Source organism: Diachasmimorpha longicaudata, chromosome 13, assembly GCF_034640455.1.
Source record: "Diachasmimorpha longicaudata isolate KC_UGA_2023 chromosome 13, iyDiaLong2, whole genome shotgun sequence".
NCBI lineage: Eukaryota > Metazoa > Arthropoda > Insecta > Hymenoptera > Braconidae > Diachasmimorpha > Diachasmimorpha longicaudata.
The window spans coordinates 3,647,669-3,674,357 of NC_087237.1; the positions used below are offsets into that span (position 1 = coordinate 3,647,669).

At 40.0% G+C, this 26,689-nt stretch overlaps 5 protein-coding genes across 15 annotated transcripts in view; 3 read left to right on the top strand and 2 right to left on the bottom strand.

The window, feature by feature from the left end:
• Positions 1 to 84: 84 nt before the first annotated feature.
• LOC135168418 (GPI transamidase component PIG-T) lies at positions 85 to 2,817 on the bottom strand. Its single transcript, XM_064132587.1, has 6 exons — positions 2,526 to 2,817; positions 2,152 to 2,329; positions 1,275 to 1,972; positions 865 to 1,017; positions 528 to 774; positions 85 to 423 (listed from the first exon to the last, which is right to left on the bottom strand). Exons 1-6 carry the CDS (start codon positions 2,704 to 2,706, stop codon positions 138 to 140), a joined length of 1,743 nt encoding a protein of 580 aa, XP_063988657.1. The 5' UTR covers positions 2,707 to 2,817; the 3' UTR covers positions 85 to 137.
• Positions 2,818 to 2,944: 127 nt separating this feature from the next.
• On the top strand, positions 2,945 to 5,282 carry LOC135168421 (DEAD-box helicase Dbp80-like). Its single transcript, XM_064132593.1, has 5 exons — positions 2,945 to 3,129; positions 3,326 to 3,638; positions 3,732 to 3,944; positions 4,111 to 4,686; positions 4,764 to 5,282. The coding sequence occupies exons 1-5, from the start codon at positions 3,067 to 3,069 to the stop codon at positions 5,015 to 5,017; spliced, it is 1,419 nt and encodes a 472-aa protein (XP_063988663.1). The 5' UTR covers positions 2,945 to 3,066; the 3' UTR covers positions 5,018 to 5,282.
• Positions 5,283 to 5,478: 196 nt separating this feature from the next.
• Positions 5,479 to 6,513, top strand: LOC135168431 (HIG1 domain family member 2A, mitochondrial). 2 transcript variants are annotated; one of them, XR_010300036.1, is made up of 3 exons: positions 5,479 to 5,850; positions 6,080 to 6,322; positions 6,457 to 6,513. XR_010300036.1 is itself a non-coding variant. In XM_064132609.1 (2 exons), exons 1-2 carry the CDS (start codon positions 5,688 to 5,690, stop codon positions 6,247 to 6,249), a joined length of 333 nt encoding a protein of 110 aa, XP_063988679.1. In that variant the 5' UTR covers positions 5,479 to 5,687; the 3' UTR covers positions 6,250 to 6,513. The 2 variants fall into 2 exon arrangements, 1 of the variants encoding a protein (XP_063988679.1); XM_064132609.1 differs by having other exon boundaries at positions 6,080 to 6,513.
• A 607-nt stretch (positions 6,514 to 7,120) lies between these two features.
• The window catches only part of LOC135168417 (rhotekin-like), a 31,908-nt gene continuing 12,339 nt past the window's right edge, over positions 7,121 to 26,689 (bottom strand). For 3 of the 8 annotated variants that reach the window (XM_064132583.1, XM_064132578.1, XM_064132579.1), the window contains 3 exons: positions 9,077 to 9,267; positions 8,663 to 8,872; positions 7,121 to 8,548 (listed from right to left, as the gene is read on the bottom strand). In XM_064132583.1, coding sequence (XP_063988653.1) covers positions 7,585 to 8,548; positions 8,663 to 8,872; positions 9,077 to 9,267 — 1,365 coding nt within the window. In that variant the 3' untranslated portion in view covers positions 7,121 to 7,584. Of the gene's footprint in view, positions 8,549 to 8,662; positions 8,873 to 9,076; positions 9,268 to 10,132; positions 10,742 to 12,722; positions 14,272 to 19,238; positions 20,158 to 26,689 lie in introns of those variants that run through there. The other 5 variants (XM_064132584.1, XM_064132580.1, XM_064132585.1 and 2 more) reach the window with 5 other exon arrangements.
• LOC135168432 (uncharacterized) lies at positions 22,425 to 24,855 on the top strand. Of its 3 annotated transcripts, XR_010300037.1 has the most exons (4): positions 22,425 to 22,580; positions 22,726 to 23,005; positions 23,262 to 23,891; positions 24,668 to 24,855. XR_010300037.1 is itself a non-coding variant. In XM_064132610.1 (3 exons), the coding sequence occupies exons 1-3, from the start codon at positions 22,578 to 22,580 to the stop codon at positions 23,282 to 23,284; spliced, it is 306 nt and encodes a 101-aa protein (XP_063988680.1). In that variant the 5' UTR covers positions 22,425 to 22,577; the 3' UTR covers positions 23,285 to 24,092. The 3 variants fall into 3 exon arrangements, 2 of the variants coding, with proteins under 2 accessions (XP_063988680.1, XP_063988681.1); XM_064132610.1 differs by lacking the exon at positions 24,668 to 24,855 and having other exon boundaries at positions 23,262 to 24,092; XM_064132611.1 differs by lacking the exon at positions 24,668 to 24,855 and having other exon boundaries at positions 22,427 to 22,580; positions 22,726 to 22,998; positions 23,262 to 24,092.

A 26,689-nucleotide genomic window follows, 5' to 3' on the forward strand; every position in this document is an offset into this window, starting at 1 on the left:
CGTTATAATGAGAATTTCATTGAGAAAATCATTGATATCCGCTCCTCCAAGGATGTTGGGAACAGTAAATCTTCATTCCTCCAGTTCTTGAAAAAAAATCAAGATTTATTTTATTAAATCACAATCATCGGGTTTTCCTAATCGACCTTCTCTTCCTTCTTGCCCTTCTGCTTCCAGAAAGAGAGGATTGAGGAGAGTTTCCTCTTACTGGCAGACGCCAATTTCGTCATGAAGTCTTCTTTGACGTCTTTCAGGACTAGCCTCTTGGTTGAAATGTTATGAAGAGGGCCAAACGCAAGAGCAACTGCTGTGCAAGCCAAGCAAATGACATTGTATGGCATGCTGAAGTCTGGGGTTGGCAGAGTGATCACTATTGTCTCTGTGCGAAGTTGAACGAGATATCCAGCCCTCGATGCATTAAAACTGATTGCAAAGGATGAAAACATAATTTTTGGGTTAATATGCAGACACAGTAGTTGCAGAAAATTATTTCATATCATTAAATTGACATAGTTTCTAGTAATCACCTGGAGGTTATCGTACTGCCATCAATAGGCAGACCAGTGTAATTTCTAGCAGTAGGAAGAGAAGCAGTGATGATTGCAGGACCCATGTAAAATCCATGATTAGCATCCGGTGGATACTCCTGCCACTTCAGGAACAAGTAATCCATATCGATAGAGAATTTCGTGACAGAATGCGGAGGAAGACGAAGAATTAACTCGAGGTAGTACGGCTGGAGTCTCTCCCTTCCAGGAGAATACCTGAGGGTCACTGAAACAATGATTTATTTGCAACTCGAAATTGACTAGTAAAAATAACGAAAAAAATAATGGAATGATTAGACATAATTTTTCCACTTACGAGGCTTCACATTTTCTCCATTACGTTCAATCTTCATGGAATGCAAATATACTGATAAGTACCAGGGAATGTTTTCCAACAACACAATGTCAATAGCCTGCCAATGATTGTTGTGCAATTTCGTTATCAGAGTTGCTTTTTCTTGCCCATATTCTGAAACATAACCATGCAGGAAATTATACCCTTAACTAAAGACTGAATTATATACAGCCGTTTGGAATCGACCATTATGGATATTGGGCAATGCTCAATTTTCTACCGTCTAAAAACTTGAAACTGGATTCATTTAATGAAAAGATGAACAAGATTCTCCACTCGCTAATAAGTGAGTAATCATAAGATCACTAGTGCTTTATCCTGCATTAACCAATGGACGGGAACAACGGCGGTAATGACTAATTAATAATTACCAATAATGTATCGATTAGCAGATAGTATCGATGGGAAGTCGACGCTCCCAGTTCTGGGTTTACTGTGAACAGCAGCGATATTGAAGACCCCTCGAGTGCTGAAAGCTCTGTTGTCATAAGTAGCAATTTCAGTTCTCTGTCCGCCTCGAAGGCTCACAATCTTCGTCGTGGGAGCCGGGGTCAGTCTGTAAGTGTGAATACTGTTATTTGTGGATGTATCCACGTAGATATTGCTCAATGTGGCCAGGGGACAGACCCCCATCAGTCCCATGCCAAAGAGCTTCCTCAGCGACCAGTCCTGATTTCCCTCAGCCATTGTGTCATAAATCAGAGAAACAGACTGTCTCAACTCCAGAGAAGACACTGTGCAGGCGGGGTTTCCACAGACAGTGCGGAAGTGAATTCCAACGGAATGGTAATTCGTGTTGTGGATGTAGGCAGAGTTCAGGAGAGTGGCAAGGCCCCTCTTCGAGTCACAGGGCAGTAGTTTCTTGAAGGGAGTGAGGTTTTCCGTGCAGACGATCTCCCTCGGGAGTGATGAGTACCGCAAGTGACTGGAGTTCGGGGGCTTCTCGAGGACTCCCAGTGGCCGAAAGCTGAACTCTGGAGACATGCTGTTGGAGGAGTCCACGAAGTTCAGGGAGGCACAGAGGAGACCGGAGAGGGCATTCGTCAGGGCCTTCCATTCCTTGTCAACACTAGATGTGAACCGGGTTTATTAGTTTTGGAAGAATTAGGTTTAGAGGAACACCTCCAGGATATTGGAGTGCCTGAACAGTTTTTCTCTGATCATATAGAACTCATTATAAAAAATAAGTTCTACGAATGATTTGCATGAGACGCATGAACTCTAATCTCAAATGAATATGACTCTTACTCCTGCACTTCCTCCTGGAACCAGGCGTAAATCTCGGCACCAGGACCTGCATCCACTACTGGATATCCCCATTTCCTGTACTTCCAGAGTCCCTCAGTAAGACTGATGTGTAGTTCCTGCACGTGATGCCTATTAATTAAAACAGTCAGCCCTCGAGGGAAGAGGTGGGTGTGGTGCACTGTAAAAATATGGGTTATTGTCCAGAAGCAGAATGAAAATCAACAATAAAAATATAATAATTCTCCGGAAAATGTCATTTGCACAAGAAACAACAAATAATGTTATGATTATTTGCCAAAAAGTGTAAATATGTACACACATGGCAATATAAAAAATAAATAATCAATTAGGTGAATCAATGAAAATCTACTCACATTTTTCAGAATTCCTAGGTACCCTCCACAGGGTGGTAAATTGAAAATAAGCGTAGAGATGCCCTGATGACAGGGGCTTCAGGAACAACTCCTCATCGAACGAATCATTATAAACCGCTCCCGTACTTAATAAATTGATCTGAATGATAGCCAAAAGAATCACTCCCTTAATTCCCATCATTTTGGCTAGTTTTATTCGCAAAAAATTTATTTATCACATAATCAGTCCCTAATTTACATATCCGGCACTCCTGTCTGTGTTTTGTATTACTATTCGATTATTGCCCAATGATCACAATTTACTAGATGAGCGAATCGAAATGATATTCCACTAGGAAAATACAATCAGCGATATCTGTCAACGTGGCCCGAACACTTTTCTGGTGGGAAAAGACCAGCAGCATCATCTGTCAACGTGATCATCGGCTACTGTGGTAGTCTAACCTCCACTACGAGATTCGCGAACATAATAAATTTACTTATTACAAATCCTCGTACAAAATCAAATTTTAAACAATAGTTGGAAATCCAGGTGCTTAAAATGACAGCAGAACATGTCGACTGGGGTAAACTTGTTGAGCAGGAAGATCTATTGTCTTCTAGCGTGAGTACCTTGACGATTTTCCTGAGCTAGATCGACTGTACTCCAATGGCATTTTCGAGGATTATTATTCGACTTTTCAAAATTAAAAAGGGATTTCCATTCGTTTTTCCGCCGGCGACTTTTTTGACAAAATCTAACAGAATCTGGCAAATGAATGCCCCCGAGGGGCCTTGATAAGGGAACATTTTCTCCTCAGGTCACAAACTTGACAATCCAGCAGAATCCCACACCTTCTGAAGTCAATGGAGTCGACGCATCCGAGGGTGAAAAAGTCCCAACAGCGGCAGAAGAGTCGCTCCTGAAGAAACTCCTCCACAAGTCGCTCGTCGAGTCCAAACAGGAACTGGAGATTCAACGGACTAACCCACACTCACCCCTGTACAGTGTAAAGTCGTTCGAGGAGTTGAAACTCCGGCCAAAACTCCTGAGGGGGGTCTACGACATGGGCTTTATGAAGCCCTCGAAAATTCAGGAAATGGCGCTACCAACTTTGCTCGCTGATCCACCAGGTAATTACACATATTACTTTTTCAATGATAAAAATCCTTTCACTCGCCGCCATGAAAAATCGTGAAGATATCGAACAAATATTTATTTACCAGGAAATATGATCGCCCAGTCCCAATCAGGCACTGGAAAAACAGCCGCCTTTGTACTGGCCATGCTGACCCGGGTTGACACGTCAAAGCCGTATCCCCAGGTGCTCTGCTTGTCACCTACTTATGAGCTGGCCATTCAGACTGGGGAGGTAGCTGCCAAGATGTCCAAGCATTGTCCTGAGATTAAAATCAAATATGCTGTGCGGGGAGAAGAGAGTAAGACAATCCTTTAATTTATGTGGGGCTGGACAGGGAAAAATTTTGGCTCTGAGTAGATTCTAGGGAGGAACATCTTCAATAGACAATGACACAGAAATTGTAGAGTGAAATCTCCTGATTTTTGGTTCATTACAAAGCTTGAAAATACGTTGGTTTTTTCCAGTGGCCAGAGGTGAGAAGATCACCGAGCATATAATCATTGGAACCCCTGGTAAAGCTCTGGACTGGTCTCTCAAATTTCGATTCTTCGATCTCAACAAAATCACTGTCTTCGTGCTCGACGAGGCTGACGTGATGATTGCCACACAGGGTCATCAGGACCAGTGCATCAGGATCCACAAGATGTTGCCCAAGACCTGTCAATTCATGTTCTTTTCAGCCACGTACGAAAAAGCTGTGATGGATTTTGCGGAAATCATTGTCGAATCTCCAATGATTATCAGACTATTGAAGGAGGAAGAATGTTTAGACAATATCAAACAGTTCTACGTAAATTGCTCGGACATGGAAGCAAAATACGACGCTATCACGACTATTTATACTAATCTCACAGGACAGGCGATCATTTTCTGTCACACGAGGAAGACTGCTTCGTGGCTGGCGGAGAAAATGATCCAGGAAGGATTCACAGTGGCTGTATTGTCCGGGGATATGACTGTGGAGGATCGGATCCGAGTTCTTGATCATTTCAAGGAGGGCTGTGTCACTGTTCTGGTGACAACTAATGTGTTAGCTCGAGGTAATTACCGATGTTGCGATTGACGTTTATGATTGAAATTGGAAATTTATTTTCATCTCATCAATGTATTTTTCCAGGTATTGACGTGGATCAGGTGTCTCTGGTCGTAAATTTCGATCTTCCAGTTAATCAACAGGGGAAAGGAGACCATGAGACGTACCTCCACCGGATCGGTAGAACAGGCAGATTCGGAAAGAAAGGAATCGCCATAAATCTGATAGACTCCCCACAGGCAATGACGATTTGCCAAGATATGGAGAAACACTTCGGCAAGAAAATTGAACTCCTGGACATGGGTTGTCGGGATCTTAAAGCTAAAATTCGACAGTAACGCCTAACCAGCGCTTACTATAATTACTATGATAATTATTTTTAAGCTATCGATCTAATAAAGCTTTCATACCTATGAATTTATTTCATCATTCAATGATTCTTCGATTGTGCATGGCATTGACAGTGAGAGCCTGTTGAATGTAGAAATATTTATTTTTTTATCGAATACTTGGTCTCGTTCGCTCGATACATCAACTGATTATTGTAATTATGATATGTCTTTTAATAAACTCTTCAAAAGAACCGAAGAATAAAATTAGAAATATTTTCCCTCCTCAATAGGCAATAATTTGATTCATTAATGATTCGTTTGTACTGAACTTAATGTTTTGTTGATTTCTCATTTAGTTTTTATCAAGTAATGGAAAATCCAACAAGAGTTCGGCGGACAGATAACAGCTGAATCCGCCATGTGCAATCAGTCATCTGGGGTCTCTTTCTATATAGCATATAAATTCAACTTTATTTTCAAACATAACCTAAGTTTTGATCAGTTTTCGTCCCTATTTCCAACTCCTTGCTTTATATATTGCGGCAGTGTAGTTCATTGCTGTCAGTGGATGTAAAAGTGTGGCTTCACTCCAATTGTCTTCATTCCACTCGTTACTGCGAAGTTGAGGTACTAGATTGCCGGGGCTAGTAATAGCATTGTCAAAAACTAGTCTGCAATGTCGGAAAAATCTGAACCGTCCCCATCACCCTCATCACCTGCATCACTTTCTGATCTCGACTGGATACAGCTGAGAGAGGAAATGGATACTGGACATACAGTGGAGACGATATTCGATAAATTTATCAGGAAGATTAAAGAACAACCCCTAGTACCGGCCGGTAAGCATAAACTCTTCATCAGAAATGAATCGTCGAAGACAGAAAGTATTTTACTTGAAAAATGAGAAAAATAGTGTCATCGAGAGCTAATTAAGTTTGAAAAACGTAGAGAAGAGAGTTCGCTTTGTTTTAATTCAGAAATCATCAAGTGTCAATCAGATCTGAATATTTCTGCACAAACGAATTTAATGATTTATTGCTGAGGAACTTTTTTTTATTCATCTTCTAGGGTGTGCGGTGGCGACAGGAGCTCTGTGCTATGGGCTTTGGTCATTTAAAGAGGGAAATAAAAGAATGTCCCAGTATATGATGCGAACACGAGTTATAGCCCAAGGATTCACTGTGGCGGTTGCTGTTCTTGGAACGAGTAGAGCGTTTGGGCGAAACTCAAAGGAATAACAAGAATACTCCCCTGAGAAAATGATATCTTTCATGATTGGGAGGGCCAGTCACCCAGTTTCCTAGACACCCTGTAAATACTTAGACAAATGTACAAGATAAATTAATTAAGTAATTGAAGAGTGGAAGCAAACACTCAGAATAATACAGGTTATTGTATTTATTATAACTCATATGTTAACATTTTTTTTACATTTCTTCGAATAGGTACATCTCCCGAAGGGTAAATCTTCACCAATAAAAATCTCTAGTTCATCTCTTAAATACTATGATCAATCTGTCTAGTGCTACATTGACTCAACCGTCTATTAATTCACGGTTCAAACGAAATAAACATCTTCACTCGTTATAATACAAAAATGAAAAATCATAAGTCACAGAATTTCAATCTAACTCTCTTAAGGAATATAAAATGAAAATTTCTATGCAAAATATTCCTCGAAATTATATTTCTGCAGTGGAGTAATTATTTTATGAATGTCTGAGACATAAGTGGCTTGAGAGCAAATGTAATTTGAAAATTGCTTGCAGTGCTCTCTTTATCACGTTGATTTACTGGTTAATGAGAATTTTTCATCAAATATTATATTCCTGCTAAGCTATTACCGAGTAAACAGATGATCGTCTGGAAAAAGGTCACTCGACTTCTTTTGAAGCGAATTAAATTGCCTGAAAATGTCTCTTGATAATTTAATTAATGAATTCAATTATTTATTTTCATTAATCAATCAATCTAATCGAAATATCACAATTTTATCAATCACTGAACTATCCAGGAAATTAGAAGCTCTTAAAGAAAATATGGAAAGACAACATTGCTTGAGTTCACGGTCAGGAATATTTAAAGCAGTAAAATAATTAAATTATCCAATTAACTTCAAAAAACATTTGTCAAGTTACTTTTATTCCAAGAAGTTCTCAAAACACTTAGTAAATCTCCACAAAATCAGCAATCAGATTGTCAATCAGTACGACCTCACACTCCTTGGAAAAATTAATTCTTCTCTACTCGTGAACAATTAATAATGATCCATCTAGTAGAAAAATCAGGAATGAGGGGAGAAATACCCTTACTTCAACCAATTAAATTGAAACAAATCAATCAACTGAATATGGCGACAGTATTAAATCTACGAATGAACAAATCATCAATCAGATCTGAACTTTGTCGATTGATTCAGTCTTGGGGTGAAAAATGCAACGAAATTTTGCGGATTGTTTCCGATCCTTGGAATTGCAAATTGCCTCGTAATAATTGTATTTTTCATTAATTCTGAGTATTATCGTGGCTCATTAAGAGCTGGTCGATCTTATCTACTCTCTAAACTGTTATTTTTAATCATGATGTTTATTGGAAAATGGCCAGTGAGATTTAATGGCAGCTGCACTCAATTTTCTTGTGCCACTGGTGCTGAGGGAGCGAGAACGATGACTCGGGGGACTGTTGGAGCTGCAGCTGCTCAAACTTGTGCTCGGAGTTAGGCCAAAAATTTCCTGAACTGTTGGCCTAGTGTGGGATGTGTAGTCTGATTGCACAGACTCAATTAGGGGTGTCTCATCGTACAGGGAGCCCTGTCGCTTACTACTTATGAAGGAATTCCTGGCACTCTCGATGCAGGGTACCTCTTGAATTGTTTCAGCCGCGTGCTTCCACCTCTCGTGGTCCTTTGCGTGAAGTGTCAAGTGCCTCAACCACTTCTGGGCCTCTTCAGGCGAATCCAACTTTAGAATTGCGGACTTCTCGGTGCCGTCTGAGGTGTTGATTACTTTCAACTCTTTTTGGCATTTCGTAGGCTGAATTGAAGTCTCTCTGTTGATTAATATCGTTGAGATTGGATTTTGCTCTCCCTCGGCCAATTTCCGGGACTCCCAGCTCTGAATAGTGAAATTTTGGAGGCGAGCCCAGCAGTCCCTTCCATTGATATTAACATTTCCCGTTACAACCTCTTTCGTCATGCAATCTGGCTGGGCAGCAAGACGACAGCAGAAGTGGCCAAACAATGGCAAAGCGTGATGTTTATTCTCCAGATTACTGATAGCTAAGTCATGAGTGTGAATATTCTCATCGGTGTCATCAAGGGTCAACTTAGCGGAGGCCATAAGCTCGAAGTGGGGACCAATTTTTCCAGAATTCAACTCGTCCCTGAGGGAAGCTGCCAGCTTCTTCCCGACCGTCTTCGATATTGATGAGTGAATCGTGCGTTTAATTCTGCGAGGAGTACTGGCGATACTGAGGTCTTCTTGGAGAATGTGGCTGTAAATTTCCAGGGTCAATTCAAAATCCGCTGGGACGTTATTGCTGAAAAATGCAATATAATATTTTTTTCAATATTTAATATAATTTTGTTCTATGTTAATATTTTTATATTGTCCTATAATTTAAGAACTGAATGGGGAGGAATAATAAACTCACAAGAGTAGAACATCTGGAAACGTGATGTCAGTTAGCGCCCGATCAACGGGGCATAGTAATGCAGTGTCATGTATTTCAGTGCCAATTCGCGCCAGGCAGAATACAGCAAAACGTCTGTAGTCACCACGATTTTTAAAATGATCAGAATCACGCCACATTAGGGGTACTCTCAGCTCGGACAGTGATACTCTCGCTGTGCTCACTGGATTACTGAAAAAAAAATTGAGTTCTATTATCGTATTTCACAAATTGATAATAACATATCTTAATAATGAAATGATTCTCTATTGCGGATTACGGGAATACTTCCGTAATTATTAATGAATATATTTCTCTTGGTGAACTAAAAAAAAAATTCAGGAGACAATCTTCACTTTCTCCATCTGTTAATGACCCAGAGACTCCCTAATTTACCTCGGTTTATTAATGGCCTCTTTCTTACGTCGTTGTAGCTCTGCCATATACGCAGACATCCTCTCATTTGAAGTGAGAAGAGCCCTGGCAGCCTCGAGACTCTGAGCCCTGTGCCTTGCCGCTGCCAAAAGTCTTGCCGATCCCTCCCGCATCTTGATCTCCACCTCGATCTTCTGCTCGAGATCATACTCCTGCAATCAAATGAACAATAAATTATAAACCTCGAAATACTGGGCGTTTGCTAACGATTATGTATTCCCATCTCCGCAAACAAAAATTGTCCTCAAAGTTTTCTTCAACAAGTGTCATTGCCAGAGTAAATTATGGTCGTAGACACGATTCTTTTATCAACTTTTTTTGTTGGCAACTCAATTCCCCGTCCAAAGTCCTTCGTACGAATTTCCTTGAACTCTCTTGTATTTCAAGTTGCTCCCAGAGCTAATGAAAAGTGCAATTATTCAGCAATCAAGCCGGCTTGTCCTCAAATGGAGCGTTGGAGTAAAAAATTTCAGTGTTAATTGTGACATCAAATCCGTGTCCCACACTGACAAAAAAATTTTTCGATGAACGTATTTACTTTCATCGTTCACTGCTCACGCAAATGAACTCACTCGCGAAACTCTGAAGGGAAAAATATCCCTTGAAAATTACAAATCCCTTTCTCTATAAATTTTGTTACTTTCAACCCTCGATAAATCAGCCTCAGCAAACGAAATAATTCGGCAGCCAACTGGTAAAGCAAAGTGAGTTAATTCGCCTCCCGGTTTGTTTATTGGCAAATATCTTAAAACCTAGAAGTAATGGAAAAATATCCATAGAGACTTTTCTGTAGACCTCATTAGGCCCTACAAAAAAGGTTACCATGAAGATTATGTCATTCCTCCTAATTCTGGAGATATTCATGAAAAAACAAGATTGGAGATAACACACTACATTTTACCACCTCACCACAAACTCCCCAATTCCTCAACCTGTCCCCCTTTCACTGAAAATCTGATCCGCAAAATAATTCAATTTCACGCTATAAAGAATTCAATCAACAACGGAAAATCTAACCGAGTGCCTCGGGTACACGATCAGTAGATGCATTGTTGTCGATAAAATCACGAACGTGCTGAGAAACACTGTGAACCAATTGAAGAAACTTAAGATAGAGTACTGAACGGGCCCAGCAAGAGTGAACGTGCCTACTCGAGTGAATGTTAAACCTGCTAATACCATGAAATAAATCCACCTGTGAAGAAAAAATAAAAAGCGAGCCAGTGTCTCACTAGTAAAAACGCCATCCTCAGCTGAAATAAATAAATTTGCACTCGAAGAAAAGAAAGAGTGGCGTGACAATTCATGTGACACCTGAATTCAGTCCATAGTGCAAGTCATCAAATTTTTAGTCTATCCTTCCTGAGGGAGCAGTGTGAGTGGGCGGTCCTGGACCATTTTTCATAGCTTCATTCATTCAATTTTTCATTGTTTCATTCATTCCCATCAGATGTCATGTGGAAATGCTAGGCGGTAACGTTATGATTGCACGTCTGGTTCTGGAGACAGTGTGGCTCCGGTTGCTGAGGAAATCGCCGGTGCGCAACGTTCCCCGTGACAGGACTAATGTTATTAAGTATCCGGTGATATAATGACACTTCGTGGTTTTGAAAGATCTCCGCGAGTCCCGTAAGTTTAATTTAATTTTATTTAATAATTTCACTGACTTTATTTCTTGATTCCGGACGACTGGCGATGATTGTTATTTAAATTTTGGATTTTTTGCGGTCCTCAGGTTCCACGAAATAACGAAAGAACTGGCTGTCCGTGTTCTTGGGCTGCACCGCAAAATGTGAGCCTGTCCACTCAAAAACTAAAGCATCAGCAGGAGTGCGGGTGGGCACGTGCTGGCCTTTACACGGTAAATGCCCTCTGGCCCCCTATCTCCATTGACCACCCAGTGATTTATTTCTTGCCGCCAGAAAAAAAAAATATACACACACCACTAAATCTAAAAGAAAGAGCTCAAGATGACAGCCTTGACTGAGACGAACAATTTGTTTTTACTGCTTCTCTCCGGGCTCAAAGTGTGATTGAGATTCTGCACGAGAAGCCACAATGCATCCTGAATGGGATATCACTTGGAATACCAATGAAATGACAGCTTTCAAATGGAAAGGTGACTCTAGAAATTGTTCCGTCAGGATGATACCCACAATCTGAGGATGTTCATGGAGCTCCCCACAAATTCGGCCCGACTTCACACATAATCCGGAGATTACTCGTCCAGGGTGAACGCTGTATCGAGACACTGGAATTTTCCAATTTAAAAAATGCATTCTCCCCTGACATAAAAATCCAGTTTAAAAATTGGGAAGGAGTATTTTATGGAAGGGAAGTGATAAAAACTCATTCGAAGATGTAGGAGGGTGGCTTTTGAGGGTGAGAGGGAGAAAAGTGAAAATCTCTTACGTGAAAAAATTTTACTGATAAACTGGAGATGACATTCAGGTGATAATTCAAAGCTCAGTAAGTGGTAAATGCGTATTATGACTGTGTTTGTACTCTTACGTTATTGTTTGTCTGAAAGTACTCGACGACACGTTTAAGAATACACATGGTGTAAGGGCAGCGACCCCACAAGTACAGTATGAAGAGGGAAATCTCCGAGTCACTCGTCACGTACAAAAATATACGGTTCTCATATCTCTTTTTCTACCTCTGAATTTTAAATAAAACGATATGGCAGATTTAATCTGACCTAAAGTTGACGTCAAGGGGCTCTCCCCCTTTCTATCCCTCTCAGTCTTATTTCTCCTCTCTCCCTTTACGGTATCGGTGAAGCTCCTGAAGGCCCAAGACGTTTATAATCATCACGAGAATAACAGAGAGCAAGTTGAAGAGGGAGACAGAGCATCAACTCTGGAAGTGAAGCAAATTATCTGCGTGTGGTCGTAGACTGCCAAGAGGGATTAAAACCTCCTCCCGTTTCTGTCGACATAAAACACCGTGAACTCTCCATCTCAACTACTATTACTTCACAGCAATCAAGAATATTACGATAAGAATTTTAATGCTATAGTTTTACGAATTTATTCGCGGAGTTATCAGATTGTACAATGGATTTAATGATTTTTAAGATGTTGTTCAAGGCACATCACTCGCTTTTCGGGCTTGGACGAAAAGTAAACAGTCTTTTACACCCTAGAGAGCAGCTTTCCACCCTCTCAACAGAAACCAAAGGCCGAACTTCTCATACAAAAAGACAATAATTTACTGGATTTTGAAATTAAAAATTACCGAATCAATTTAAACGATCTTTTGTTGATATCGGGATGTAATAATTCCCAAGAACATTACCCAGATCACAGATTAAACGAGAAATACTCTCTAAACACCGTAGAATATCCCCCCGACAACTGCACGAACAAGAAAACTAAGATCCAGGCGAGCATTCTATTTACAACTAGAACTAAAGAAGGGATTCCCCAAGTTTAAATCCTCGTGGCGCTCCGCCAATGTCCATTGTTCCCAGTGAATCAACCACTTGTCGCATCGTTCCTCACTTAATTAACAAATTAAACAAGTGCGAGGATGCTCCAATTTTTCTCCATTACTATCGATTACTCTATAAGGATTTGGGGTGATGTTCTTTGGATTTCTTTACCTTTCGCAATGGCCTCGATATTATCAAGGTCGATGCCAAGAGTCCCATCGTGTTATGCATGTTCATGGTCTTGTCACGTATCGAAACACTACAACTGAATATTACCTTTGAAGGATATTGCCCGGCGTTTTGGATCGATGAAGCTCGTTTGATCAATTTCTTAATTATCTCGGTCACAACAGGTATTACTAGGAAGTTTCCTTATTATTTTTTCCAGAGGAAGGGATTTCCCACAAGAAAGTGTTACGACATTTTTTCGTAAGAGGATCCCATAAATAACCGACGGTTAATTGCGACATGTGATGAATTATTGGAAGAGGAACTGACAAGAAATTTCTTTTCTCTTTGTTCATTCAATCCCACATCGGTGAACGAGAACGGTAATTTTTCTCCGACTTTTCTCTTCGCGCACCAAATATCATCAGTTCAACCGAAGCTTCTTCAAGGAAAATCCCACGGGAAAGTCCGTCTACTCTACTCTGGTATCTACCTAGACCCCTCCCCCCGGAGTATAGCCGATATTCTCAACAGACTGATGCGAGTCTAGAGGCGATTTTCTGAAGAGGATTGTATATCGGGTGAGTGACCAATCAGGGTAGAACGTGATCAGCCCTAACCATTGGCGTTCAATGCCTCTGCGGGTACGTTCTCCACGAGGCCAGATTTACTTTCCCTTCCATTTATAAATTGTCTCTCACCCCCATGTACCTCATTGAACCTAACTCTTCTGGAAATACTACTGAATGAAACAAAATTCCCCTGGGAAACAGGAAAATTCTATGGGAAAGTCGAATGATACTGAATTTGTTGTTAATAAGGTCTTCTGCGCAAGCAAAATATCTATTAATCTGGCTGATTCAGTAATTAAGGAGTGCAATCAAATGAAATAATAATAATAATAATTCGAGGGTGGTGGAGAATAGCTCCGACGATTTTTGGAGACCAGATATCGCATGAGAAAAGTTTATTTTCGATCGCGTGGGGAAAAGTCATTTTCCCACAGCTGCATGGAAAGATTCGTTATCTTTTCGATGAGCTGAAGGAAAGGAGAAAGTTTCCGCCAAGGATGACTCAATGTTGGTCAACACAGGATCATCCTCGGTCAATCCCTCAACTGATCCCTCATCGCCTGGCGTCAGGACATCCGAAAGGAAAATTCACCGTCGTTTGCAGGCGGATTAAAACCAGGATTTGCATATCGAGTGGGAAAAAACCATGACTTTCCGCAATTGTTGCACAATATGCTGTCTCCTTCATGATAAAATTCCTCACAGGACCTCTTCCAACATTCGCTCATCAACCCCCGAGATAACTTCGAAATTAATCAAACTGCATTCTGTGAAAATTTAATCTGGTACTTTCAGCGGTTCCCACGAAAATCAGCGACGTTTGGTGGAGGGATGTGAGCACACGTGAGGGTATTATAGGGGATGGTTAATTCGAAATGAACAATAACATGCAAAATATCACCCCGATATTGCCGGCCGGCGGACCGAGACTGAAGCAACGGTGAGTTGCCTTTCCAACTTTTACGTTAGCTGAATGTCTGACGCCGACTACGGGGGTCGGCTTGGCGCCGTGTAATATCGACCCATTACGCACCCCCGACCCTCACCATCCCCGCCAGCCACCCTTGAATACCGTCAGCTATCAACAAATGTTTAAATGAAAATAGAGAGAAAGGGAAAATGTCGCGAGTGATGAGCAACAAAAGATTCTCAATGTCATGAATTCATCTCGCCTTTGAATAATGCAGAGTGTCTAGTCTCTGGTGATGACTTCGACCAACTATCGATTTTCAGCTTAGCGTGGGAATGAAATCGAATAGAAGAGACGTGATGAGATGAACAGAATGCTGTACAACATAGCACGACTGGTCATGAATTCTAAAGTCAATTGTTGGGTTTTCTAGATGTGGCAGGTGCTCAGGTGATACCTTTTGTTTATTTGTTTATTCAAAATCCTTGAGTTGGAATTTTGTATTATCGTGGGATGGAAATGCAATGAATGGATTGACGCATGTGTGAGATGAAATGAGGTGTTGGGGATTTAGAGAGTCGAAGGGGGTGACATTGGAAGAGATAAAAAAGGAAAAATGACAGCGAAATTTTACCAGGTCATTTGCATTTAAAAAAGGTCAAGGTCTGGAGGATATTGTAGACCTTTACGACCTTTTTTCTGGCTCGTGACATCGATAGTTGTTCTCAGTCAAGATCGAACAATAGAAAAATCGAATTCAGGATCAAACAAAATACTTTTTCTTTGATCTCCTCTTTAGTTTTTTGTTGTCTTTTCAATCACGACTGATAACAAAACAACCGAAAAGTTTCAAACACGAAAAAGGGGTAATGGAATTGAGGGGGTGACGTGGTCTCGTCTAAAAGCGATTTAATTTCGATTTGGGTCCATTACGTTGGACACAGGAGATAGGAGAAGCGAGTGCAGCGAATTTGTATGTGTCAATAACACACTGGTATGCGTTCCAGTGACAGCCACTGATTCGCATCGATTGAGAGATGGTAGAGGGTACAGTGAATTGACATTTTCTTCGTCTACTCTCGGTGACTGGTAATGTACGATTTGCTGCTGGTGACTGATATTCATGGTACAGTGAGTGCTGTTGGACGAGACGCGGTGAGGTTATTAGTTAAGGTTTGTTACTGTATGGTCATCGGGAGGTCAGACTGTGTCAACCCCATGATGTCGACACTGTTACAAGACTCTAGATAGCCGTGAGTAGTCTGCCCACGAGTGGATGCTGCTCCATGGGGGAACATATCAGTGGATGTCCTCGTATTTGTTTAACATTTTTTCTTGGGATCACACCTTTCGGAGTGATTGCAATGTGAATTACGATGACAGTTTAGGGTTACGATGTCACTTTGTATAGCAGCTGTCATTGAATTTTTATCAGACTGATAATTGTCAAGTGCGGAATTATTTAAATATTCAATGAAACTTCAAGGGAATAAAAATTTCAAAATTTTATCGAAAATTCTATTTAGAAATTTCCAGAGTACACGGTCTCTGGTGCAATATGTGAACACCTGTTTTGTCATTGTTTTCACATCACTCTCCAAAGCCTAACCCGATTAACCCTTGAACCGAGAGAGCCTCACTGAAGACCCGTAAACAGCCTCAATTCTATATTAGGATATATCTTCAGTAGAGGCCAGTTTTTTGTTGAAGAAAACCTCTTCGAAAGCATTCCAAAGCTTCTAAAATAATTATTTGAGGCATCAAAAAACCCGTTCGATACTCATGGGAAAAGGGTTTTTGGGAGCAGAGGGATAAAGTGATATTAGAATCGCGGTTTATGGAGCCACATAAAAAAATAGCGTTTTCACTCCACAAATTGCGCTTTAGACGACAATGAGTTGATGTAACACTAAAAAATTCATATTAACCCGGGGATTTCCTCGCCCCCATTTCCTCTAGATCGGGGCATTCAAAATTTGTCATACACTCCCTTCCCCGTGGGCGGACAGGAAACGCTACCAAATATCGTCTCCACACATTTGGTATTTTTTTTTGCCACTTTTTTTATTTTCCTCCGAAGTCGTTCTGGACGTTTTATGTGACTCTTTGTGTCGGTGGAACACATGGTGTCACAGGACGCACACGTGTTCCTGGGAATCTCTTTGTTTGGTCCAGGAATTTCAATGGAGCTGTGAAATATACAGGTGGTCTAATATTAATCCGAGAAAAAGACCACTATCACTTGGCACCAGAGTTTTCTGGGTCGACAGGAAGATTATTTCGGGTTGCATAGGCTAACTAACACTTGGTGATGTTTAATCTTGTCTTCTTTCTCGCTTTCTGACGAGGTCGAGGGAATCTGAAGTTTCGGAGTAGATTCTAGACGATCAGAGAAGTCACAGGGAAATTCTAACGCTCCGAACAAAAAAAAATGAAGTGCAAACGGCCAAATGTCCATTTGTGTTATTCGAAATACCAAAGAAAATTCCAACTTCACATAAAATTATAATCCGAGATAATTCAATGTATGTCAAACAATATAATAAATTCATTAGCCTGATGAAAGCTACAATTTTCCTCTCGGTTTCCACAAAATTAACAAACACTCCAGGGAAAAATGCTAAAACGTGACTAATTGTTAATTGAGCTCCCACGTATAACGAGTTACACGCATGAGTATCCTCACCAACGACAATTCACCAGTTAAAGTTAATTTTTACTTCTCTATTCTCTTTTTCCATTGAGCCACTGGGTAAAATGACAAAAAAAAACGTATTTTCTCTTTCCATTATCCTCGGCAATTTCCTCACTCAATTAATTTCATAAATAGTGAAAACTGTTTGATGAAATCGCTCGTTCCTGCTGATTAAAAATGCAAAATGCATAGACGAATGTTAATGGAGGACGGATAAACCATGTTACAACCTTTCAACCGTTTCAGGATAATTATCCCCCAATAAATGCACTGGCAGGAGCAACCTATCCACCTATTCAGTCCATTCAAACTCCCTGTGAGCGGTTGTCTGCAGAGAATAGAGGATGGTAAAACCCATGTGAGAGTTCTATTGAATCGAAAACCACATTCACTCGATCATTTAATTCGCTTTGACCTCCGCAAATTCAGTATTACGACTAAATAACCAGAGGAGTATTCACTCTCGTGGCTTAACTTATTTTATTTTCCATTATGACCCAGGAACGTTATCGCCACAAACAGGGATGGAAAAATTCGATAAAAATCACTAAAAAAGAGAAAATTATCTTCCAGAAAATAATCCACGAAGTGAAATGCAATAAAAAAATGTGGTTTCCTTCATTTGCTCTTCTACGTTTTTTCCTCAATAGTCTTTACTAAGATTCGTTTCACTGTGACACCAGCCATGAATACTTGATCAACCAATGAACAACCGAGTTCTCCTTCACTCCAAAAGAATCTGGACAGTTTGAATCAGCAATCAATTATCAGCAAAAAAAAACAAAAAAAACAAGTGAATAAACTCCAAGTGACTGCTTAATAATTCATGAATATTCAGTTATCTCGCCACTACCTCCACGCAAAACTTTACAGTACATAACAGACGGAAAGACTTTATGCCCATTCCACCCACACTCAAACACACTCAACTTTAATCCATAACCCAGTGGACCGCACTGTAACTAAGGAGAGTTACGATCGTACGTGGTCACGCATCCCGTTACGTAATTATACTCAACGCACGACTCCCTATGGCGTGAAGTCTCCGAACCTGATAGGTTTTACCATGATTATAATACTTTACTTAATATACATGAAGTGTTAAGTAAGCACTCATCCAGGGTTTATGCTGTTCGAATAATTTTCCTCCGTTTAACGCTATCCTCGACTTGTCTTGATCATTCCCCCGCGAGAAGACCCTGAAGAGCTTGAAGATGGCAAGTTTTTGCGTATTTTTTAAATAAATAAATTCACCAGGGGGATGACAAAATACTAGAATCAATTCAGAACCCGTTGAATACTTTTGCATGCCATAAAATCCACGAAGTCGATGAAAAAACTGATTCTTCCGCATTATCGTCCTTGAACTCATCAATAAACTGGCCAACAATACGAGAAAAAAATTCAATTATCTCGCAATTACGTGGCCTACCATCAGCGACAATTACATCTCATTCGCTCATATTAATCCACTCCCCCCTGAAACACCAGAAAATTTCAACTCCGAGCCAACTGCGGTGCAGCAATGAAGGTATTAATGAAATGTCAAGCCAGGTGACCTATACCACCGGCATTCGAGGACAAAAGACCCGAAGGTTGACTCACTCAATGTGTTCACCAGCAATTAAGATTCGTCCCGAGTACTCCAGTCTCGCTCTCTCCACATCGCAAAAATATTCCCCAACGATCACGAACCACCGAGAGTCTATTTATCTTTACAACGAACCTACCAACTACCTGGGGCTCACTTTATCTTTTAAAAGCCATAACTGTTCATAATACCTCTTAAACCTGATTACGGTAGAGTGTGCACTGTCGGTAATACCTCACCGTTTCACCTAGAGCAACTCCATAATTCTCACTCCCCTACACTTTTTATCCTCCGGATATTTATTTTTATTGGCATCTCTTTTTCTGCCCATAAACAATTATTTTAAAAAATTGAAAAGATTTCTTAATTATGGAGTTAAGCTGGGAGTGAACGATTTAAAGAGGGTTACACCTCATTACTATTTGTCAAATTATTTTTTATAATTCTATCAAATAGAAGGAGGAAATTTTCAATATTTTTATGAGATGTCCCTCATTGGAATGGAAATTTTTCGTTATCGGAAAAAGCATTTATGTACATTGATAAGGCCATTTCGACATTTACAAATCCTGCATTTCCATGGATTTACGCCTTTTATGATCACATTTACCTTCGAAGTGTGATAAAATAACTGGTGATTACTGTGCATAATGAATCTCAGTACTTGTCGCCTGTTATCAGTTATTATTAGCTCAAAAAATGGACGGAAATGCGCTGGAGTTGCCTCCAGCGTAATAATGATGTACATTACCTTCAAATTATGAGCGATTTGACGAATGTAATAAAGATCCAAATCTTGCAGAATTTCAATTTTTCCTGGTGACGTCGATTTGCCGGGAATCAACGGCGGTGCATCGCCACTACTTAACCGATTTCTCACTGTTACATTTGATTTCTTGGAGTCACGGAGGCTTAGCGCCGACAGCGGTGGAAAACACGAATCCATTCTCAAATTTCTAATGAAATTCTTCACACTTGTTCAATTCATAAAGAGAAAAAAATTGCAAATAGACAATATTCGCGGATTATCTCTCTGCGACACGTGTCGAGGAAGGATTTCACAAGCAGATAAAATCTACTCAGAGTTTTGCCAATTTTCAACTGTCACCGGTTAAATAAAATTACGATTACAATTGTGTTTGCAGAATTTTTGTTGCTGATCACTCGCCAACGCAAATGATTAATTCCACTTTCACGTGAATTATAAAATCCTTTCAATCTAGTTCTAGAGTATCTCCACTATTTTTTCCCACAAGTAGACGAAGTGTAAACACTCTTGACGTTTCAATTAATTTTTCCACTCAATCAATAATCCCGAAAGTAAATTATTATTGTACAATTCTGGTTGTTTATCTCCGATCGATGTTACTGCTGAGGAGGTAGAGAAGGCATAAACAAAGTGTCCTTGTCGTCTTTTGTTTCACATGTCAATTGTTCTCTCCAAACGGCCTCAATTCATCGGGCCGACAACACCGAGAAAGCGATTCTCCACAAATCAATCTTCGGGTCAATTTATCAGCCAATAAAAAAAATCCCTCAATTGACGATAAAAATATTTGAAAGTCCTTTTGCCGTTTGCACTAATAAGAATTGCAGTGAAAAATTAATTGAAAAATCACAGACACAATTAAACTTTTTCTTCAACTGAACTGTTATCGACCAACTTATCGAACTGGTGAATTCGATCTCGCACGCGGAGACCCTCGCAGTCTCTTTCGGCCGACAAGGTGAATTAGAGATGACGTCAGCAAACCAGAAGCCGTTCCCAGAGGAGAACAGGTATAAACTCACGTGCAAATAATCTAGCGTCGGTGGTATCCTTTTCTCTCTCACAGCAGTACTTCCTTAACACCAAAACAATCCGGAAATCGATGACTCACCAGCCGTCAAAGAACGATTATTTAATTAATTACAATCAATAATCGTGCGAAATTGACAACAAACGTTGCAATCCAACGAGTGAATATCAAAAATTTTCCTTCATTTTCGAGCGATTCGTTAATTAATCGATTCATTGATTTATTCCTCAAAATCAATCGATCCTCCTCGCGTCATTTTGTCGCACTGTTTGTTTATCACGTCCACGTGGGTAAGTTCAATGACATAAACAAACAGAGTCCTCGGAGTAACAACTCTTCTCCCAAACTTCAGGCTTGAGACTGTTGAAATGATTATCGCAGGCAACCAAGTCCTCAATTCCCTTTCCCCCAGCTCCGTCCTCCGAATATATTTATAGAAAACGACGGAGAGGAGTTTTTCATCCGCTGGAGAATACAAATGCTCAGCTCTCGACAAATCGCTAAACTCCAAATAAATAAAAATGTCTCAGCAATTGCGAATGACTCATCCTCGCTGGTTTCAAAACTTTAAACTGCGTTTCCTGCTTCACAGACACTGGTGAGAAATATGCACTCCAGGGCTTTGGTGGTTTCGTTGTTGAGGCTCTTCAGAGTGAAGTGGAGTTACCTGTGAAGGTTGAATTGTCCCGGTTGCTGCGGGTGCCCAGATTTCCGGAAATGAAAAACACATGCGCAATTTAATTGGCTAATTAAGATCATCGAAGGAGGCTTTTTTTTTTGATTTTGTGGAGCTGTTGGACGCTTCACTGGACGCGGTTCAACTGTGAATGACGAGCGATGACGGTATTGCCGGCTGGTGCCCCTCAAACTGCGGTTCAAGGGAGGCGGGGTTTTTTTCAGGGTCGGGAGAAAGAGAATAGAGTGGATATGGCTATGGGGGGACCCCGCGAACCGCAACCGAGAGCAACGGGGGACCCATGATCGCACGTGCTACAACACTGGGGAATAAAAGAGTTGAGTAAAGGAATACCCAGTCTGCAGAGGTGAAAATATTATTTGAATATTAAATTTACGCAGATTTTGTTGGAAGTTTCTACGATAATCTCCAATGAAAATTCAATTTAATAAATAACGAATGTGGAGCTATTGGAAATCATCGAATTGAAGGGAACTTTGTTCATCCAGAGGTGGAAATAGTAAATTGATTCTCACTACAGTGAACAATTGGTCTCTCAATCCACCAACTCCACACTCGCACATCTGAATTATTAGATTTTTCAATCTGCTTAATATCCGGCGAGAACCACTGACGAGTCAGTGTAATATTTGATATCCCATTCTATCCCCCTTTCCACCCCCTTTCGTTACTCCCCTTGCACGTGCACTTCCAGAAATCGCCTCTCCCCGGTTTTCATCTATTTCACGTCTGCATTTTCATCCGGTTTACTTGTGGATCAATACTTCTAATACACATTTCACTCCACTGCTTTAATTCCTCTTTTGCATTCGGAAATTAATAAACAAAATTATAGGTAAAAAATAGGAAACCCAAAACATTTTTTGATGCCTCAAAGAATCAATCGAATCCCAACAACTATAATAATTTTTTAAGCGATTAATTATCCCTGAAGTTCAATAGAATATCGATATTTCCACCGGCTTCTCTACCTTATCGACGCGTCGATAATATCGGAAAAATGCTAGAACAACCACCGTCTCATTCAAGTTCATGTGTAAGTGGAAAGTTCAGAAATGATGTTCCTCGTTAGGATCATCGTAGGCTATGGGAGACTTCGCCCATTAATTTTCAAAAATTAAAAATGATGTGTTCACAAATATTCTTCATTCCTTGACCTTTTAAAAATCCTCCTGATGAAGTCATTAATATCTTAAATGATTACGTCTTCACGCTGATATCGATAGAATTATCCGCTTAGTGATACCTCCATCATTTATCATCTGCCAAAAATAACTTACTGCATCCGTTCACAGCACTGATATTCATTTCTAAAATTACGTCTCTCAACTATTTGCAAAATGCATACGTCCCACCTCCCCTTCTCCTATTTCCCCAACAATACAACAAAGGGGAAGTTGGGAACGAGTTTCACGATCGTGAGAAAATCAGCCACGCGAATGTATGAGCCCGGCAATTTGTATCGAACGCGAACAGTTGCTTTTGTCGAAACACAAAGGTCATAAAAGATTACGACTCAAGCCTCAATAATGAGGCGTAAAGTATACATTGATAGTAGACCCCATAGCCTCAATACGATAAAACGAGGGTAACAATGGTACATTGGAAATTCACGATTGGATGTTGTAGCTCCAATAACTTCTTCGTACGTCAAAATAATCTTATCATTTTCTCTCCTTTTTTTCCAATTCGACGACAATAATTTTATCCGCTGGGCATTCAATTTATCATAATTATGTCAGCGCTATCAGTGCAGTTGTGACTGCCTCAACAACGTAATCTCGCTCTCAATTAAATCAAGAGGTCGGAGAGTTATGTTTTGCCAGTTGGTCAGGGCCTTAATTGGACTCTTCGAAGGGAGCCCAAGTTTCAAGTTGGAAAACGTGCGGGTTACGACTTTCAGTGCAGACAGGATGCTATCCTCGACACAGGATGCACTTGGGGTGGAATTGTCACGACTGGCCTTGAAATACGCCCCACCTCGTTCACCGGATATATTCCTGAGGGAGACTTCCGTAAGAGGTTTTGAAAATTTTATGACACTTTTTTTTTTGTTTCTCTGGGGTGCCAGGGGTGAGATCTGCCATCTGGGACTTCCTCGTTCGCTTATTTATCATGAATATTAAAATAGAGATTGAGGGACAGAGGAGTCGTCTCGAAATCATGATATGGACGTGTCCTTTGAATGATTTGTTGGGCGATTTGAGAGCTTTGAAATGAGTCTCATTAAGATAAATGATAAGAGAAATTTTGGGAGGAGAAAATGTTTTTGTTTTAGGGGAGTGCCAGTCGTTCTGGTGATACCTGACATGGACTAGAAAATCGGTGGATCGGGTACTCGAAGGTCAAGTGAAATTCCGGTAAAATAATTGATCATTCTCTCTGGAGAATTAAACGATCAATAATTTTTCATTAAAAAAAACGTTTGATTCATAGGAAATCACAAAGAATTAATGGTTCCCTGAAAATTCCAAAATTTCCTTGAATTCCTTTCACTCAAATCGGATTCAATGGTGGGACCATTAACCCGTCTGCCATATTTTGCATAAAGTTGTAAAAAATTTGAAAAAACATAATAATGTTTAGTCGAGTTCGAGTAGATTCGAATGAGGAAAGTTCTGCGCTTTGATCATCGTTCCGTCGGGACCTAATTTTACCCCAAGGATAGAAAAACATGGAGACGTTTACGAGGTATCGCCCACGCGATTCATCGATTGGTCAGGATAAACATGAAGAAGGTGAAGAATAACATTGGAGTCCGGTTTACGAGGCTTTGAAGAGCGAATCAAGCGGAGAAAATTTGGCTCCGGTCGTGCTCTTATCAAACTTCAGCGGTTGGTACGCAATCAATACGGAAGTAGACATCCGGTCAGGGTTCGCTAGAAGTTCCTGATTGTTTTCCTAAAAGGTAACGGTCGAGGAGATTTCGAGAATTTTCACTGAGTTGACATGTTGAATTAGTACTGATCAGTGATTACACAGACGAAAAACTTTCATTAATATTTACTTATCAATTCCAGTAGGGCCTGTTGGTCTGATAACTTTTCATCTTGTTTATATTAGTTTAACGATACCCTTGAGATTGATTGTGTAATTCATTTTGCCTATCCATACCATTAAGTCAACATAGAATAATTTGCTTGCAACAAAGCTGGATGAACCCTGTTTTTCGTGAGATTAAATACTGGAATTTGTCAAATTTGATAGTGCGAAATCTATCGAGGTTTTAGGGACCTCCAACTCAGTCCTTTTGATAAATATCCAGAGATATCAATTGTTGTACAAAGGGAATTAAATAATTATTATTACATCAGAAGTAACGTATCTTCGCTTAACGCAAATGCAGAAATGAATCCCAACGCTGTCTCAGTAAATAGAAAGGGTCCAAAAATTCTCAAGATACTTTGACATCATACTCTCCCTTCACATACCCTTAACAGTCGACTACGCAGCACAAGCAAATTTTCCACGAGACTTTCCCCCGAATTTCCAAGAATCCACTGTAATAAGAATTTCCATTCACTCAGAATTTTTTTTATGAAATAAAAATCGCCCTTTGAAATTCTTTTCTTCCCTCGAGAATATCAAACTAAAAATAATAAACGAAACAGTCGATTGATTTCCAATTTTCGGAGTTTGAATTTTCATGAAAAACTCATAAAAAATGTTGCCTCTGCTTTTTAGCTTGTCAACTGAATTGTAATTCGAACAGGACTTCTCTTCGCACATAAAATTATGTCTGGGAAAATGAAAACGTGAGTGATAAATTCAAAACGAATTTTTCTCTGGGAACGATGCGCACGTCAAGTCTCCTTTTGATCTCAGACTATTACACGTTGCAATTTTCAAGTATTATGCAGTTGAGGACAGACATCAAGAGAGAATTGAAAGGATTTTTCCTCTTCCTGAACACAGACCGAACGCGGAAAAATATTTCAACGATGTGTGTAGAAAGTAGCGTCACAACTGTAAGTGATGACGTACTATCTATTTTCTGTAAAAAAAAAAAGAAAGTGCAATGAAAAAAATGGTGTAAAGTCGTGAAATTGACGAGTGTCTCAAGTGGTGTCTGGCGCTTTCAGGAGAGCCCCGCGGTGCATAGCAAGTGTCAGTCATTGACTTGCACATAAAAATACTGTCAAGTGTCAAACATTGATGTTAGCATGTAAAAATGAAGGATTCAAGTCTTGGACACGAAATCATAAAAAATGCATTTGAAGATTTACGAGAATGGGATCGTTCAGGTGTTGTCGAGTGCTCTACTTTATCGGTAATAATCATTGTAGAAGACTTTGGTGAGTCAATGGACCACCGTGAATGGTGGCACAACCTGGTGGTGCAGAACGGCGGTAATAAATCGATAAGACAGATCTCTGTTGTGAGATGGAATTACGATTAACTTTCTTTTGTGAATCTCAGTCCGATGAACAACTTTGGAGGACTTTCTACTAATTTATGGGTTATTTTTATCTCATAAAACAATAATTGATACCTTAAAAACCCATAAAATTTTGACCGAGTTAAATAGCGCAGAATAATATGGGTTATTTTTACGGTTTTTAAAAATATATTTTTTTCGTAGGGCTCGTAAAATTATGCAGTTAAATTTCCAAAACTGTTAACTCTTGATGGCCTACAACAAAAAATATAAAATGCAGAATATTTTTACAACACCCAGAGCTTGAATTACACACGTGAAGCCCATTGACTGTTAAAAATTCTTATTTTTTTAATGCAAAATTCCCGCAAAAAAAAATTGAGGTTTTCCTCAATAAAACTTCCAAAGCTCCCACTCGAATTCCTCGTCGTGACATTCCGCCTTTTTCCGCCCCAACAATCGAAATTTTCCCACAAATTTTTTATTCGTAAATGTAAATAATATTGACACTGGCAAAGAATCATTTTTTCCTTTCGATTATACGCGATAAAGACAATTCATAGCTTCAACGTTCGAATGCAATGCAAAATTTCCAAGAGAAGTACTGGAAATTTTAATAAAAAATTCCTAACAGTGAATCTCCTCCCGAAACATAATTCTCGGTAATGGGATTGCATTACGCTGACTATACAGTAAACCACTAGATACAGCCCTCTCAGCGTCTATTATAGTTCAACCATCAATGTCCACGTAATTAAGGATGCAAATCAATTCTCGAATTAGCAGACCCGTTGGTTGACCGTTACTTGGCGGGAAGCAGATAAGGCAAAGCGGAAATCCAGTGTTTACGGATGTGATTCAAGTTATCAACAGCCGGAAGATCGAAGAAATGGTGATCTAACCAGTTGAATGGTTCACCACTGATCAAGTGAAGAAAATTTTCTCCTCGAATACTTGAGAATTCACTGGAGCCAATGAACCCTCCGTAACTTTCGATTCTAATCTTCCTTGTGTACAGGAAGGGGGTCGGGGGGGGAGAGGATGCAAAGGAGAGTTGGAGTTGCAAGACTAGAAATACCTTCGACACCCGGGGGGGTGATTAAAATGAGAGCTAACAAGAATGTCCCCTGGAATGATTGACATATTTGTTACAGCGTCGGAAGCGCAATGGATCTCCTCTCTTTGGCTAATTAAACTTTCTTGGTTTTACTTACGTCATTGGAAGGAATATTCCGTGTAATTACGGGCTAATGAGACCGGTGGAGTGCCGGGGGGAAATTCAAGATTATCCACATTGACGTTTTGTTATTCATAAACCTGATTTCGTG

Bases quoted from the DNA above. Each gene is read 5' to 3' on its own strand.
- LOC135168418 (XM_064132587.1), bottom strand. From the start codon at position 2,706: ATGATGGGAATTAAGGGAGTGATTCTTTTGGCTATCATTCAGATCAAT. The intron at 1,973-2,151 runs GTAAGAGTCATA...GTTCACATCTAG, and splicing joins TTCCAGGAGGAAGTGCAGGA to TGTTGACAAGGAATGGAAGG. The intron at 1,018-1,274 runs GTAATTATTAAT...GTTATGTTTCAG, and splicing joins TGCTAATCGATACATTATTG to AATATGGGCAAGAAAAAGCA.
- LOC135168421 (XM_064132593.1), top strand. From the start codon at position 3,067: ATGACAGCAGAACATGTCGACTGGGGTAAACTTGTTGAGCAGGAAGAT. The intron at 3,945-4,110 runs GTAAGACAATCC...GGTTTTTTCCAG, and splicing joins TGCTGTGCGGGGAGAAGAGA to TGGCCAGAGGTGAGAAGATC. The intron at 4,687-4,763 runs GTAATTACCGAT...GTATTTTTCCAG, and splicing joins AACTAATGTGTTAGCTCGAG to GTATTGACGTGGATCAGGTG.
- LOC135168432 (XM_064132610.1), top strand. The intron at 23,006-23,261 runs GTTTTGAAAATT...TTTTTGTTTTAG, and splicing joins GAGGGAGACTTCCGTAAGAG to GGGAGTGCCAGTCGTTCTGG.
- LOC135168431 (XM_064132609.1), top strand. From the start codon at position 5,688: ATGTCGGAAAAATCTGAACCGTCCCCATCACCCTCATCACCTGCATCA. The intron at 5,851-6,079 runs GTAAGCATAAAC...TTCATCTTCTAG, and splicing joins ACAACCCCTAGTACCGGCCG to GGTGTGCGGTGGCGACAGGA.